A 17,925-nucleotide genomic window follows, 5' to 3' on the forward strand; every position below is an offset into this window, starting at 1 on the left:
AAGGAGCTGGGATAAAAAGGCTAGTAAAATCCTAAGGCAGAATAACGAGCCTGTGTAGATCCACTGAAAATCCTCCCTTCCAGTGTCCAGAGATGAGCTCTCTCGATGGCAGGTGGGCGTACCAATACACACAGGGGAGGGGAGCCCGTCTTCTATAGCAGTCTGTAGAAACAGCAGCCTTCCCAGCATGACTGAAAGCAGCCAGAGATGGAAAGCTCTGGGCTGTCTCTAAAGTCTGATGGAACATGATGGCGCCTCTTGTGTGCCTGTCCAGCTCTGAAATTTTGGGGCAAATGCATAAAAGAAGAGGTGGTGAAATGGGAGCTTTTGATTTTTTTCTGAGTGCCAAGTAAATAGAATTATTTTTGTATCATTCATTATATAAAAAAATTTTTGACAGAGTATTGCTCCTTGGATTTGAGGCATAACCAGTACTCTATGGCGGCCCTCCTATGCATGCCTATTTGATTGCATCTGGTGAAGACTAATACGTCTCTGATATTTTCCCGAAGAATGTACGTCTCATAGTTTTTCACTTTTACAGTAAAATTGTCTATAATCTTTTGCAAAAAAAAAAAAAAAGGCGCCTAGTGTAGAAAGAGCACTGATATATATGTTTGGACTATTCTAGTTTTAAGCACTTTTATTTATCCTGTTATATTGTTTATAAGGTTAACATTTTCCCTCTTCTATACACGTACGTGCCAGCTTGTGAAGTCTAAATGACTCTTGAGTCCACCGTCTCTAAAGAAACAGTACTGCTGCTGCTGTGTGTGTGTGTGCTTAGTCGTGCCTGACTCCTTGCAGCCCCTTGGACTGTAGCCTGCCAGGCTCCTCTGTCCATGGAATTTTAAGAATACTGGAGTGGGTTGCCATTTTCTACTCCAGGGGATCTTCCTGACCCAGGGATCAAACTTGCGTTTCTTGCATCTCCTGTATTGGCAGGCGGATTCTTTCCCACTGCACCACCTGGGAAGTCCTACAGTCTTTCACAAAGATTTAACCTGCCTCAGTTTCTCCTTAGTAATATGTATCTGTATTGGCTTCTCCCCACCATAATGCTATCTCATTACTGTTTAGAAAGTGCTTGATACTCATATAAGAGCAGAAATATATGTGGCAGATGTTCTTTTTTATTCACCCCAAGAAACCAGAAAATTAAAGGCTATGCACCAGCCTGTGTGTGCGCCCCTTAAGGCAAAGAACTGTCCAGTGGACTCAGCATTCCTATCAGTTAGCGTTGTGCTCTCCATATAATAAACCCTGAGGAAACGTTTGCTGAATAAATGAAGAAGGTATTTCCCCCAAAGAAATGGAAGCATTCACAATTGCTCCCGTGTATCTCACTGCTGGAACAGTGACTTGTCTGCATGTTTCCCATACCCTTCCTGGGTTCTAGTGACAGCAAGTGTCAAGTGCAGGTAAACAATATTGTGACCCAGCAGACTGCATGCCACTGTAATTCACCCCATCCCTATTGGAAGGTGCCCCAAAGCCCAGGCTTCGTTAGCTTATAAGCCACTGAGAACTTCTAGCTCAGGTTTATCTATTTAAAACATCACTCCTTGGGTGAGTGGCAGGTAGTCTCTTCAAACTACTTTCCCTGGAGCGTGCAAATGGGTAACTCGGTAGGAAAGCAGCCCGTTCTGCTTGGATGTGCAGAATCCTGCTCACAGTCCAGTGATTTGCCAGTTGCTGTTAAAACTGTGTATGTATCCATAATGAGCACATAGGAATAGGATACTGTTGTCCCCACTAATGTGGCTGAGGACTGGAAATGTATTTGTCTTAAGGGGGCCACCACAGTGAGAATAGGAACCACTGTCTTACATGTACAGAAAGCTCCATGCCAAATCTCATTCTGATTCTCACACCACTTTGTGAGAGGAGTCTCGCAATTTACAGATGAGCACGCTGACACTCAGAAACTTCCCATGGTCCTGTTTGTATTAAATGACAGGATTAAGATTTAAAGCTGTCCTGCTTTGCTCGCTGCGTGCCCTGGTAAGTGACAATCATTAGTCAGCTGCACAAGGGCACAGCTGTGGAGGGGTAGGCCACCCGCCAGATCACTTCAAGGACGACATGCGGATGGCTTATGCTGTAGTCTAACCCAGTGAGCTTATTGTTTTCTTCTCTGATGCATGGCTGGCCATCAGAGGCTTGAAGATGTGAGCAGTCATTCAGTTTTAATCAACGCAGATGAATCCTGTTGCATTAAGCAACCCCAGACTTCTGGGGCAGTGCCTTCATTCCTGTGTGGATGATGGGGGTCAGTTTGCTTCTGGGCCTCCTTGTTCACACTTGACAAACTGCAAAGGAAGCAGGTATATGGCAGAGCTTCCTCTCATGTGTGGCAAGGGGCGTTCACACCCTTGCCCTTGCTCCATCCAAGTGTCCATCAGTAGCTCAAAGCCTTGCAATGATACCAATGGACAAGATCACTGATATTCCTGAAAAAGGCAGTAGCTTCAGAACTGGACATCATTCTCCTGACCTCCAAATGATTGTGGATTTGTGAGAGGACCCTGAGGTGCCATTCCGTGGTTGCCCAGCAGGTGAACAGTCCACCCTAGTGTCAGGTGTCCCCAATGTGGCCATCTGTAACTCTTTCCTTTCTGACCTGGTCGAGACGTCAATTCCTAACAGGCAGAGTAAGACTGTAATAGGGGCCACTGAGAGCAGACACAGGTTTCCATTTTACCTGGTACAGAAAGGGGTTATGACTTTTGCAAGCAGTGAACAAGAATAGGTGTTAAATTACATATGAAAATTAACAGCAGGAATTATCAGTCATTACCAATCAGTCAGCTCTCTCTTGTAACCTTCCACATATCTTGAAGTAGGTACAATTATTATTCCTGTTCTGCTTACATATGAGGAAACTGAGCCCAACTTTCACAGTCATGCACAGCTAATAAATGGGAGAGCCAAGATGCTTTTTAGAAGCAATTTTTTAAAAATTGAAGTATAGTTAATTTATAATGTTGCATTAATTTCTGCTGTAAAGCAAAATGATTCAGTTATATACATATAAGCATGCTTTTCTTTTCCATTATGGTTTATCACAGAATAGTGAATATAGCTCCCTGTGCCATACAGCAGGACCTTGTTGTCTGTCCGTCCTGTATATACTGGTTTACATCAGCTAATTCCAGACTCCCTGTCCTTCCCTCCCCTTCTCTCCCCCCGCTTGGCAGTCACAAGTCTGTTCTCGACATCTGTGAGTCTGTCTCTGTTTTGTAGATAATAGGTTCATTTTTTGCCATATTTAAATTCCACATATAAATGAAATCATATGGTATTTGTCAATTTCTTTCGGACTTACTTCTTTCAGTATGATCTCTAATTGCATACATGTCGCTGCAAATGGCATTTCATTCTTTTTTATGGCTGGGTAGTTTTCCTTTGTATATATACCACATCTTTATTAACTCATCTGTCGATGGACATTTAGGCTGTTTCCGTGTCCTGGCTATTGTGAATGGTGTTGCTGTGAACATACGGGTGCATGTACTCTTTGAATTAGAGTTTTGTCCAGATATGTGCCCAGGAGTGGGATTGCGGGATCGTATGACGGTTCTATTTTTAGTTTTTTGAGGAGCCTCCATACTGTTTTTTGTAGTGGCTTAAGGTCCTGCTGCTTTAATGCAGTTTCCCGCCTCAGCCTTATCCTGCTTAATTTCCTTGTCAGGGTCTCGTTCAAGAAGTAAACTCCTTTAGGTTCTGTCGTTTTCAAAACTATATGCCAGGTGCCTAGTACAGTCCCTTGTGTAGGAAAGGAGGCATGATAGACCTTGAGGTTGGAGAAGCAGAGATGAGTGAGGCAGAGCCACTCTCTAAGGAGTTTATGGGACAATAAATGAGGACCAGCATGCATGTAATGCAGTTGGTGAGAGGAAAGAGAGCGTGCGGTTGGGAGGGAGGGGCGGAGAATGGAGGAAGCCTGGGTTCTCAGGGAGAACTGTGGTGTTTTAATAGGCACTGGGGTGTGATGGAAACAAACTGGCCTCACAGAGACCCAGGGTTGAATGCTGGCTCCATGTCCAGTGAGCTCTGGAACCGAGAAGCTCTGTGACTGTGGTGAAGTTAACCTCTCTGGACCTGTTTCACTACCTCTAAAATATATACTTACCTCAGAACTGTGTTAGGAGAAATAACATAATTTTTAAGTATCTAGCACAGAAGTTAGTTTATTGCAGGTACTCAGTAAACATGAACTTTCCCTTAGAATAAAGACTGAGCACTTTGAAATCTCATCAGGGGCTTCCCTGGTGGCATGGTGGAGAAGAATCTGCCTTCCAGCATAGGGGACAAAGGTTTGATCCCTGGGCGGGGAAGATTCCACACACCACGGAGCAGGCTGAGCCCTCTGTGCACGACTCCTGAGCCCGGGCTGTAGCGCCCAAGCGCTGCCCTTGAAGCCCCCACGCCTAGAGCCTGTGCTCTGTCCCAGGAGAAGCCGTCGCAACAAGAAGCCCCAGCACTGCAACAAAGAGTAGCCCCCCCTGACTGCAGCTGGAGAAAGCCTGCATGCGGCAGCGGAGACCCAGCACGGCCCAGGATAAATAAAATAAAAATCTCATTAGACTGTGTTCCTGAGTGTTAGGAACCTATTGGAAAAGATCCCAAAGAGGAGGGCATGGATGTGAATGAAACATCTGGGGAGAGAAGAGAGAATTAAGATTGAATGGACATGGTGGTGGTAGCTTTTTAACTTGTTGAAAATGTAATTTTCGGTACTATTATAAAACATAAAGAAGACATACTTCACAATTCATGCGTCTATTTTCTTGTTTATTTCTAGAGCATTCCTAACTGTAGCTTGTTTATCTCTAAGAGGCTGGAGACATATCCCTCTCCTCTCTGTCTGTCTCTCTATCTCGCACATATTCGCATGCAGAGACACACACACACACACCATTTATATTTACAAACTTAAATCTTATTGTTTTTCCTTTGATGAAATTACTTGTAAAGCTTTATTTTTCAAAAAGGGACAAAGAAGGATAAACACTTTTGAATATGAGATTTATGTTTAATATGATTAAAGTGGAGAAGTTGAGAACAAGATGGGTTCCAAGTAAGACAAATACAATACACTACGCAATGTAATACCTCCCCATCCATAGCGGGGAAGGTAAACACTGTAGAATATGATGCAGAATAAACATTTTAAAAGCATGGTAGGAAACATTTCGGGGATCTGATGAGCCATCCATTAAGGAGAATACAGGAAGAGTCTAACAAAGTGCCAGTCACATGCAGTTAAGTATCAGGAAACTGTTTCCAGACTGTATGGCATGGCTGAGATGGGAGAGCTCAGAGACTGCCAAGAGGGAACAGTAGAAATAACAGTGCAATTTGTGAGTGACCCTAATTAAATAGGAATAAAGCCTTGAAATTAAACAGAATAATTAGCCTTGAGAAAAGAAGTCCTAGAGGAGAATCATCTTGTCTTTCTTCATTATAAAAAAAAAATGTTGAAAATGGGCAATTTCAGTACCTGCAGGCATTTAAAACTGAAATTCATTTCAGTTCTTCTCCCTCATTCATTCATTCAGAAAATGGATTTTAGGTCTTTGTCATGATGGTGAAGTCATCCAAGTGGTAAAGGGGGTGTCTTGGGATTTAGTGATTCTTGGGGGCAATGTGTGGCATTTAGCTGGTGACAGTATGGAGCATGGCTCAGGAGATACAACTCCAACTCTGTGTTCCAGGATAGATTATTTTCCCCAAAAAAAGCGCTCATGGGGACCATGTGGCGTCTGTGCAAAGCTTGACTGAAACTTGTGCTACAGCTTTCTAGTGGCCTGCCTCGAGTGTGCTCACATGCACCAGGATCCCTGTCTGATAGCAAAGGCTGTCATATGGGAATTGTAAATAAGTTACAGCCTAAACTGTGGGATATAATTAAGGGTATTAAGAAACATGATACTTATTATTTAAGAGAAGGTAGGAAAATATCCAAGTTAACACTGCTAAAAAGGGAGGAAAGAGCATTACCATAATATATAATTGTGATCTCACATGTGTGGGGGGGTATATGTGTATATTCAGATGAATATGGCTGCAAGTCCATCACCCACCATCTATGTACCTGCAGGCTATGCTGTAGGGAAGACCAGGAGTGAGAGGAGAAGGGGCGATGGGGACCTCTTATTTTTTATTCCGTGTTTCTTTTTTTATATGTTTCACATTTTTACAACATCCGTGGCCTTCATTTTGTAATTTAAATAAGAAATGAGATAATGCCCATGAAGCTTGAAGCATAACATCTGCCATGTGGCCGGCAATAGATGTTAATTGGATATTAATAGGATGGCAAGAAAATATGACTTGCTCAGAATGACTTAATCTGCATATTAGCATCATATTGATGGTTGTATAAATAAGTGTTTTCTCTCCCCGCTAAAATGAAGTGAAATATTTCAAATTACAGTTAATAGATTTTAGGTATTTAGGATTTAATTATTCAAAGAGAAGTTTTGAACAGGAAGCCTTCGAAATCTAGGTAACATGAGACTTTGTTTAAGCACCAGAAATTTTCCCTCAGCTATTAGGGTTTTATCTTTAGAGTGCGCGAGCGAGACCTAATCTGCTTCAGTCGTGTCCAACTCATTGTGGCCCCATGGACTGTAGCCTGCCAGGCTGCCCTGTCCATGGGATTCTCCAGGCAAGAATACTGGAGTGGGTAGCCATGCCCTCCTCCAGGGAACCTTCCCAACCCAGGGGTCGGACTCACGTCTCTTCATGTCTCCCACAGCAGCAGGCAGGTTCATTACCACTAGTGCCACCTGGGAAGCCCATCTTTGGAGTCCTAAACTTCAGAAATATTTAACATTCAGAATTCATTATTTTCTGTCATTGAAAACCAAGATCAAATCATTTTCCTTCTGGAATTCTGTACCACAACCACCAATAGATATTCAGTAAATTGAATTTAAATTTAATTTTGTGGAACTTTTTATTATAAAAAAATTTGAAATATACTGTAAGGAGATCATCTTGTATTATATTCATTTAATTGTTCTTGTTTTCTGAAAAGTTATGAATAAATTGAATTGAAGATCAATTTGTTTTCTGAAATATATTAGAGCCTCTCTTAAAATTCTTCCTGATGAATTGCTTTGCAATTAGAAGAACCATTTACAATTTGAATTAACATGTTCACAGTTATCTTCTGGGCAAATTGAGCCTTTTACCTGAAGCAAAATTTTCCTAAAGGGAGATACTGTTGTACCAAGGAGATGGTAGACCAAGTTGGGATTCAGAATATGAGAACTTCAAATTATTTCTTTTTATATGCTGACTGTGTTACTAAGTATCTTAAAACTTATTTTTCTGTCTTTATTTTTATTGGATTGATGTGGTGAAAATAAATTTCCTGTGATGACATAGTATATTTTAATAATTATATTTCCTTGATTTTTAAGACCCCCTATATTTTTTCTTTGCATACTTCTAAAATAGATTTAATATTTTCTAACCCTGATCTCCTGAGAAGCTAATTTTTATATATTGTGTTAGAATTGATGAAGTTTGGCATATGATGTTTTATATTAAAGATATAAGGCAAAATTGAGGTACAGAGTAAGTAATCAACTTCTAAGACATCCCCCCCATCAAGAAAAGAATTTAGCAAAAGTAAATGGTGTTTTTTTCACAGTTCGTCACCAAACACTTAGTTCTCCAGTCTATCATTTGGAAAGTGACCTCCTCCTCCTGTGTACTTTTCAGTAGTGGGGATTTGATGGTGGTGTGTTTTCAAGCTTGCTTTTTGGGAAGTAACTGGTTTGTTCTTTCCCTCTTGGGAATGTCTACAAATGAATAAAATGAAAGTGAACCTTCTGTATTCCACTAGTCTTGCATTGTGCATTCCTCTGTTTCTTGGCAAAGGAACCAACAACAGGAACAAAGGGCTGCCTTGCTGCTGCTGCTGCTAAGTCGCTTCAGTCGTGTCCGACTCTGTGCAACCCCAGAGACGGCAGCCCACCAGGCTCCCCCGTCCCTGGGATTCTCCAGGCAAGAACACTGGAGTGGGTTGCCATTTCCTTCTCCAATGCATGAAAGTGAAAAGTGAAAGGGAATTCGCTCAGTCGTGTCCGACTCTTAGTGGCCCCATGGACTGCAGCCTACCAGGCTCCTCGGTCCATGGGATTTTCCAGGCAAGAGTACTGGAGTGGGTTGCCATTGCCTTCTCTGAGGGCTGCCTTGAGTGTGCAGTATTTCTAACTTGCTGAAGGCACAGAACCAAATTTGCCATCTTCATTTTCATTCCCAGATTACGCTCGATTTGAGGCCAAAATCCATGACCTACGAGAGCAGATGATGAACCACAGCATGAGCTCCGGGTCCGGGTCCCTGCGAACCAATCAGAAGCGTTCCCTCTATGTCAGGTAGGCAACAGTGTGTTTCTTACTGTGACCTGCGCTTGTGAGCCATCAGCTTGGGGAACAGAGCAACACCGTGTGGCAAGGGACACGTGCTTTTAATTAACCCACGCTCATCAGCACACTACTGCAAGACCTGAAGTCTAACTGTTGTGAAGAAATTTTAAAAATGTTATTAACTGTGTTAAATTAGTGAAAGTCCCCTGCTTTTAACAAGTTCTTTGACCATGCTGTGATCCAAGGTAAAGTTCTTAGCACAGGTTGTAGTAAAAATAGTGAGAAGAAATATTTTCAGTTCAGATGCATCTTAAATTGAATATATGGGCCGAAGCACTGGACATCTGCTTACCATCAGTATGGGAATAAAATATTCTCATATTTCTTCCTGGCCTACTTGACATCTATCCTATTAACTTTGGTATATCGATTAGAAATCAGTACTCTCTCAAAGACTTATGTCGTTTTTTTCTTAAAGTTTGGTAGAAGGACTTTTTCTGTGGCATCTCATTACCAATTGTTTCTCAAACCATAAAAGTTACTTGTTCCTTGCCTGACAAAACTCATTAGCTTATCAGAAAAAAAAAAAAAGATGATTGATTTAACTTGAAATGCCTTCTGGTCTTTCATACCCATAATTAATTCTTGAGTAAGGTCTATCATCACTCAACTGTAACATGCACCTCTTCTTAGCATAAAGCCTCCTATATTCCTCTCAAAATATACTTTATCAGTGCTGACTCTAATTTTTAAAAACCCCAGAAAACAATACACTATAAAAGCTCAATAAATTTGAAATATCCAGTTCTTTATTAAAAAATAATGCATTATATTTCTTTGAGGATTTTATGTCATATTAGAGCATTAATTTCTATTTTTTTTTCACAGAAACTAGGAAAATCTTCCTAATACTTATAGGAAACTATTCCTCATTCTACTATCATTCAATTAAAAAGAAATGATGACTTACAATAATAAGAATGATATTGTAAGTATTAATGGCCAAAGTGGGATAGTGATGCCCAGTTAATAGTGAAAATGAATCCAGGTATCATTGGGGGAACCACACCCATGCTCACTGTATTCTCTTGGGATCTGGTCTGACTCCCACCTAGGGTCATATCCTTTAGACCTGAAATTTCACCATCTTGTCTTGACACGAGGTGCATGTTATAGACATTCATTTATATACTGAGATAGATTTGTCCTGTTGGTTTCACTTTGGCTGTAAGCTGTCCTTTGTGTGTCCTAGGTAGGTATAGCAGGGCCAAGGAGGGAGGAGGATTCCAGAAGCCAGCAGCTTCTCAAAGGCTTTGGTTTGCTGGCCTCTCTGACAAGCATAGAGTCCCTTCTTATTCCAGGGAGTTCCAGTACCTCAGAAGCCCTGAGATTTAAATTAAAAAAAAAAAATCAGAATATGAATATCCCAAATTTGTTCAACTGCATTTTGGAATATTATTTTGGTCCATGTCTGTGTAATCTGTGAGAGGAACTGTCGAGAACCACCCTAGAACACGCCTTGTAGTGACGTCACAAATATGATGGAAAGCCGCTGCTTCTGTTTCTCCTCACTAGAGTTGTATTGCTGGTCTTTGTGGTATAAAATATTTTCTAAATTCTGAAATGCTTTAGTTTCGGGTAGCAAATTAGGAAAAGTCAACTAAGTTAATAGGATAGAGATAAATGAGCTAAAATTAAAGTTATATAGAATAAAACTGGAAGGAAAAATGATCATATTGTTGGTATTTTGTTAAAAAGTAGAATGCATAAAAATGTTCAATGTACTAGAAGGAATTTGCTGAAAATATACTGGTAATAACTTAGTCCTTTTAAGTAAGTTGTGGAAGATTAGGAAAGTGAAATGAAGTGATATGATGCTATTATGTAAAACTAATAGACTTATTTGAAATAGTAGTATTGCTGAGAATCAGACCTTTACTCTCTGAAATGGTAAATAAAACTATAACATACAAAAGAGATGAAGACTTAAGGTAATAAAGAACATTGTCCTGTCAGTGCTTTAATAGTTGGATATTGTATTAAAGGAGGAACTCCTGTTAAATAAGGCTCAAAAATAGCTGAAAATTCATGAAAAAATTCCCAAATTATTTCTTTATAAGATACCAAAAGTGTCTTATAGAGGTCTGACCTCAGCTTCTGGGTGACTCTTACAGGCATAGAATTGCAAAAGATGTGGGCCATGAATAGAGTCCAATCAGAGGGAAAGAACTTACAAGATCCCCTAGCCCTGTTCTCACGCAATGTGATAAATTAATTAATTTCGTTAATTAACGAAATACAAAAGCCTAAACGGAATTCTTTCTCAAAATGATTTGGTATGTTTATACCTTTGTTGTTTGTTTGTTTGTTTAACACTGATTTTGGCTGTAGGATTTTCAGATATGCTTGTTTTGTCTAGATCACTTAAATAGGACTAGTGCCAGTTGATTGTGTTATTTTAGAAAGTCAACTAGATGCTGTTTCAAAATAAATCAGTAGCAAAATTTCTCTGATTATATAAATATCAGATGATGAGCATGTCTCTTTAATCTCAGAATGACACCCTGGAATGTTATTCCCTTTACCCTGCTCAGCTTTGTGTAATGCTCGGGCTGGAATCTTAGCTATCACCAGGCCCACTGTTTAATTTACAGAAGGGGAAATTCCTTCCCCAGGAGGAAGGGGCCCCACAGCCTCTTGGCAGCAGAGTTGGATCTCCTGCCTTCCAGAGCCATCTATCACTCCAGCTGCCTTGGGCCCAGTTTATGCATATCAGCTGTTCAGTGCACTTTGGCTGTGAATCCCAATGTGCTTCTGTCAGCACAGTGGCCGACTCTTGGATTACGAAACAGATTAGCTGAGAGGAGAAATTCAAAAAGAATACTTCTTTGGGGTTTTTTCACAGGATAAACTGTACTGTAGGGCTTTCATATGGGATTTCTTTAGTACTATTCATATTTTTCCATGAAGCTAAAACCTAAGCCAGAAAGCAAGCTGCTTCTTTGTTCTGTAATAAACAATTTAGCTGACTTAGAATATTTGCTTATACCACAAAACCACCTTCCCCTTGGAGTTACCTCCTTTTCCCTGCACACCTTACACTCTCTTTCTCTCTCACACACACACTCTCTCTCTCAACATTAGCCCTATGTTGGCTGTATCCAAGACGATGCATCTTCTCGGGCTCATGCAGAAATTGGCCTCCTTCCCTTCCTAGAAATAGTCCCCCTGGTGATGGCAACGTATTTGCCTGGCAGGGAACTAGCACATCTATCCAGGCAGTGTTGTAAACTTGAGCCAGCCCCCTCTATTTTCCAATCTAGTTGTAATTATTTGCCTTCTTCTAATCTTTTTTTGTAAGGCACTTGAAGTGCTTTGGTCATGTCATGCAAATGGAGTTGATTGTCGCTATTGATAATGCTGTACATGTTCTATGCCAATGACTTGGATCTGCTTGGTTGAATGGGCTATGTGTATTGTGTATTTCCTGCATTGTGAAACATATGTAGTTGTAGAACCTTAAAAGTAAATAAAATATTAAAAATTTGAATAAAATATTTTTCAAAATGCTCCACAAGTACATTATCAGTTCTTCAGCCCTAGATGCCATCTGGGCTCCTGGTATGGGTTTGTTGCATGTACTTTGGGGCTCTATATATATGCAGGTTGAGGTCTCTCTATCGCTATAATATGCACCCCCCTTGGTATCTTTCTATCAGCTCTAAATGCATCCCAATAGCAGAACAAGGCTTTTCTTGCTACTGATCAATCGGATGTGCCTTTATATTTAAAAGCTACCAAGAAAGGTCAGAGTAGAGGAGGTTAAATTCACTCCAGAGTGCAAATGGCTAAGGAGAGATCCTTTCTTTGGATAAAAGAGAACCAAGAGCACCTAGGACACTGGGAGAACGGAGAGGGGGAGAAAGAAAAGCAGGTAAGTCCACCAACGGGGAGTAAGAGGTGACAGGAGAGAATATAAGAGAAACCTGATCCTTGTTCATTCGTTAATAAAAGATAGCAATTTGAAGAGTTCGAGTGAATAAGCCTTCTGTTGTGAATTTAGGTTTAAAAGTCAGTAATTGGTGTGTGTTTATGCATTCATCAAGCGTGTTTTGAGTGTATATTCTGTGCCAGAACCTCTAATGGACGCTGAGGACCTAGAAGTCACGCCCTGTCCTCAAGGAACTTGCATCTAGTGCGGGAAAGAGACGAGGGGAAGACAGCCACAGTGCACACTGGTGTGAAGTTAGCGCTAGTAAGGCCGAGAACCTTTGCTGCTACCTCATACAAGGATGTCTGAATTAATTCTTGAAGATCTTATATGAGTTAATCCAGAGGCCTTCAAACCTTTTCTACTCAAAATAAGAAGTATATTTTTATCACAGCCCAGTAAATACATACACACATAAAGCTGAAAAAAGACTTTATTATTGAAGTTTATGTTTTATGTACAGTACACTTTGCTATTTTCCATTCTGTTTCTCTCATTCTTTAAAAAATGGGAGTCACAACTCATTAATTCGGTTTAATGACTCACTAATGGGATGTGATCTACAGCTGGCAGATGGACTAAACAAGGAAGAGCATTCTAGGTAGATGACACAGGACACAGGCAAGAGAACATGTCTTCATGACCTTATAGTCAGCATCCGTGGGATCCCCTTTCCAGTTCCTCATAGATGTCATCAGCACCCCATCCTCACAATTGCTTCCATTTCTCCTTTACATTCTTTAGCCACTCTAAGCCCTCTGCTCACAGTTTTCTGTTCTGGATTTGAAGTATTTACTTCCTCTGTGGTCCTAAATCCACATTTTAAACTGGTAACTCAAACTTTGTATTTCTTTGACAGTTTTTCCTTCAAAGGCTATATGTGACAAATGTTGAGGTCTGCCTCCTGCTCTGTTGTTTAAATCTTTTTCGCAGTGATTCATCAGAGCATCAGTTCTTTCATTCAACAAACATGATCTCACATGAATATACCTGCAATATACCAGTCTGTAGCAGATGCCTAGCTACAGAGATGAGTAAGAGATCAGACCTTCTTCCCTCAGGATTCTCATTGTCTGTATCTGCAGACAGTTCAGTTAGAATGCAGGACATTCTCATAACTTTTCTCATGTGCTACATGCCTTGCAATTATTAACCTGTGTTAATCTTCACAATAGCCTATAAGGCTTCCTACAATGAAATCTACCCAAAAGACCAGTGGTGTTTAAAACTCACATATTAAAGTAGTGATCACTCTGGTCTTTATTACAGCTTCATGGTAAAGCTCCTTGAAATGGCAGGTCCATCAATACTAGGCCTGCAAATCCCAGTTAATGTCTTAATTTTCTTATATCTTTAGTGCCTTATGGCACAGTGCTTGGCCTAAAGTAGTCTCTTCAGTAAATATTTGTTGAATGAATTAATTCCTAGATTCTCTTTCCTGTAGAGATGTGAAAGAACAAGATTAAAATATAAGCCAAGACCTTTGAGTAGTCAGCCCTCTGGAAACCCAATATCAAGTGCATGGAGTTTGGTCAAGTCCTGTGGACACAGGCACTACCTTTTGGGATTTCCCGGACACATTTGGGTCTGCAAGGCCTTTCAGGCAGCTTCACCTGCCTGCTGAACTCTGTGACCCTCTTTCAGCTGAGGCCTAATTCAGTAATACATTTAGACCATGATGCACAGCCTGTACCTTCTTAGTGGGAGGGCCTGGGGTAGGGGCAGGGTTCAGGGTGAACCTCATCTGTGTCTCGTTCTCAGCACCCTTAATCTTCCTATTCCAGAGACACAGGGCTGGAAGTTACACTGAGGGAAATCTTGAGCAAGTAGATTTCACCCAGGATTCTTCATCCTGATGGGTTTTTATTCTAGAGGAAAGATGTTCTCCTCCGATTGATTTTGGTGGGAGGGGAAAGCAACATCATCATGTAAGAGACTCTGGTCTTTTTCCTGCTCTTCTTTAAACATGAATATATCCTTCCACTGTACTTCCCGCCCCACTGTATTTCTTGTCTGTAACCTGGGGATGGGCTTCCCAAGCAACCTGGGGAACAATGTGGGATGGAGCCAGTTCAGGGAACTTGGCTCCAGTGCAAAGTTGCTCCCCATTTCACTTGGCTATGAATTTCTCAAGGTTATTTAAGGTAGAGCCATGAAATCGTTGAACTTTATTACAAGTCAGGTTTTTACCTTCTTCCCTTCCACCCTTGGACCCAACATGCTCTCAGCAGATATCTCGAGGGGACATGTAATAATCCTGTGTGCCTCCCCTGCCCAGTGCTTGGCACAGGGCTAGCCAGCAAAGGCATTCTTATTGCCTCTCATTCATTCACTCACATATTCTTCTTTGACAAAGTTATCATTTATTCTTTCAGAAATACAGTGTATTGCAGCACCTTGGATTCAGAGTTTATTGCTGTGTGTGTGCTATGTTGCATTCTGCTCTTTGTGACCTCATGAACTGTAGCCCATCAGGCTTCTCTGTCCGTGGGATTTCCCAGGCACCAGTCCTAAAGTGAGTTGCCATTTCCTCCTTCGGGGATCTTCCTGACCCAGGGCTCAAACCCATGTGTCCTGCATTGGCAGGCGGATTCCTTACCACTGAGCCCCCTGGGAAGCCCCAGAGGATCTTATCTCTCTTAAAATCCTACCAGGGGAGAAATGACCAGGTACCTGAAACAGTCTGACAAGATGAGGCAGAAAGTCTGGAGATGGTCTAGACTTGGGAAACCCAAAAGCTTTGGAAAGGGCAGTGCAAAAATCAGGACGGGCAACCAGAGCCACACTGAGAGGCCTGTGCTTTATTCGTCACTTCATTTAAGCTTTATAACAGTGCTAAATACAATTATGATTATTATCCCCATTCTACAGATGAAGAACCTTGTACAAGGCCAGAGAGATTTAAAATAACATGGTGCCACATGGCCAACCCATGTTCTCTGCCCAGGTGTGCCTCCCCCTGGAGCCGCTGCTCATTGTACTACAGAACAGTGAGGAGGAAGTGAATTCTCTAGGGGCAGAGGTTACATTCATATTGATAGACCTCCTGTTTCATTTATACTTTACACTGACTTCCTCAAAGGAGACCTGGCGTCTGGTCCAGACTTCACAGTTGATCAGTTGCTGAAACTTGAACTTTTCATTTATAAAATGGACATAATACCTTGTTCACCAGCTTGTTGTTAGGATTAAGTTAAACTAAGTCTATGAAAGAACCTGCCAGATGGGCTTGTTAGGTAAAGGGTAGGGCCTGTACCCCTCCCACTGGTTCAGCGCCTGCCTCCTAGCTGGTGCCTCCTTTAAAGAGGAGTAGAATTTGATTCTTCATGTGTACTTTGAGACTCATTATGTGCACTCTTTCAGGCATTTGCATTTTTAATTGCATCCTTAATTGTGGAACAAAAAGCTTTGTCTTCAGGCAGCTAATTTTGTGCCAGAAATAGAAAGAAAGAGTCGCTGGGGACTGGGAGGAGGTTTCTCCTTGCCCTGAAATCATAGTCTGGCCCCAATTTTAAAATATCTTTAATTTTTAGTTTCCTATGAGAAAAAATTGCTGATCGCCATGGGTGACCCTTCCGTTAACCATCGCATTTCTTATCTATCTCTTTACCCCAGGATCTAGAATCCAGATACCATTTTTGTTAATGCACGAGGCTTATTCATTCAGTCGCTCACTCATTCGTCCATTTCAGAGCCATAGCCATCCACCTTACGCTGCACTGCACCTTGTGGATAAAAACACGAATAGGGCATCTTTTCTGCCCTTAAGACACTCAAGAATCACCCTGCCAATCTGGGCTCTGATCCTCACCTCCACCCCATGGTAATCATATTTCCAGAAATTTCATATCTCCAGAGGAGAGACTTAGCCTGTTAGCCCCAAATTACTACTTCCAAGAACAATCTGAACAGCTCTAGCTAGAAAAGAGGGCAGAACAATAAAAGGCACAACACACAGTGTTCACAGGAGAGAACAGGTGAGCGATGAGTGTATGGACAAGTTGAGGGAATCTTCACCCTAAATCATGAGGTTAGGCAAGGAGCAAGGGAATAGATTCTCAAGACATTGGTCCTTTCATCTTAACATTTGGAAGAGTGCCAGATACATTATAGGAATTCAGTTAATACTGATTGAATGAACTTTTTGAATCTCAGTTGAACGTGATGGTTAAACATGGTAGTATTAGGAGAATCACCAGTGACTCACAGATGCTGGTTGAGTTATGCATGTGCTCGTCTGTGTCCCTGTGCACTGTGTAAACTCTCTTCTGATGTGCACACCCTCTTCACTGCCCGCCTGTTGACTCACCTGTCCCCTCTGCCAGAGAGTGAGCACCTCTCCAGTGGAGATTTGCCAGGTTACAGTCTGTATCTGCACAGTCTAGCATATGGTAACTGCTAAGTCAATCACGTGAATGAATTATGGATGTTACTAGATTGGAGAGCATTTAATTTTAATTAAAATTTTACTTCATTACCTCATGACTTGCCAGTGGTTCCCTGCCTAACAGAGGCCCTTGTCTCCTCTGGATTAGATGAGTAAGCTGTCCTGTTCGTAGTGATCATTGCCTCAAACTATGTTTTCTTAAAATGCATTTAGCCAAACAAATGTCATATTTAATATAGGTTAGACTTCAAATTCATTTTCCTTCTTCCTGAAAATCAACAAGAACAGTAACAATAACATTCACAAGTTCTTTTACAAGACTTCATGGCAGGCAGTCTGCTAAGCACCTTATGTGGATTATCTTAATTTAATTCTCACAAACCTCTGCTATGAGGTAGGTGCCATTTTTAGCCCCATTGTAAAGAAGAGAAAAATGGAGGCCAGGTTTGAAGTTTACCCATAAGAGACTAAGCTGGGTCTAGAACCTAAGCCAGCTGTCCTCTGCCCCTGCCCATGGTGTCATATGGCTTTATTGAAAGGCTTTTGTGTATTTGATTTGATTTGATATAAAGTATCTGTTATATCCCTGGTGGGATATAACAGACAGTAAAGCATCTGCCTACAATGTGGGAGACCCGGGTTCGATTCCTGGGTCGGGAAGATCCCCTGGAGAAGGAAATGGCAACCTACTCCAGTATTATTGCCTGGAAAATCTCATGGATGGAAGAGCCTGGTTGGCTACTGTCCATGGGGTCGCAAAGAGTCGGACAGGACTGAGCGACTTCACTAGCTAGCTAGCTAGCTAGCTAGCTATCTGTTAAGTAGGTATTGTTTTCCCACAGTTTTCAGATAAGAAATCTGAGGCTAAAGTATTGACCTACCTACGCTGTTTTCCAAGCATAGAATACTACCACGCCCTTGCCTCCATCCACTCTCTTTAAAGAACAGTACCAAGAACCTAGAATAGTACCAAGCCCTTGCTTCAGTCCACTCTCATTAAAGATGTGTGAGCCCACAACTCACATGCATCTTTGTCTAGTGTTTGCTTCCCATTGCATTTGCTGCCGTGTTACACACTGCATGACTTCCGCAGAACTACTTGTGCATCATGAAATGTTGAATGGGCAGTTGAGTGAATATCATACCGTCACCTTAGA

At 41.4% G+C, this 17,925-nt stretch overlaps 1 protein-coding gene across 14 annotated transcripts in view; it reads left to right on the forward strand.

Moving 5' to 3' along the window:
• The window catches only part of DLG2 (discs large MAGUK scaffold protein 2), a 2,361,423-nt gene that overhangs the window by 2,177,600 nt on the left and 165,898 nt on the right, over positions 1 to 17,925 (forward strand). For all 14 annotated transcript variants that reach the window (XM_069564820.1, XM_069564810.1, XM_069564812.1 and 11 more), the window contains one exon: positions 8,285 to 8,399. In XM_069564820.1, coding sequence (XP_069420921.1) covers positions 8,285 to 8,399 — 115 coding nt within the window. The remainder of the gene's footprint in view (positions 1 to 8,284; positions 8,400 to 17,925) is intronic.

This window comes from Ovis canadensis, chromosome 21 (genome assembly GCF_042477335.2).
Source record: "Ovis canadensis isolate MfBH-ARS-UI-01 breed Bighorn chromosome 21, ARS-UI_OviCan_v2, whole genome shotgun sequence".
NCBI classification, from domain to species: Eukaryota; Metazoa; Chordata; class Mammalia; order Artiodactyla; family Bovidae; genus Ovis; species Ovis canadensis.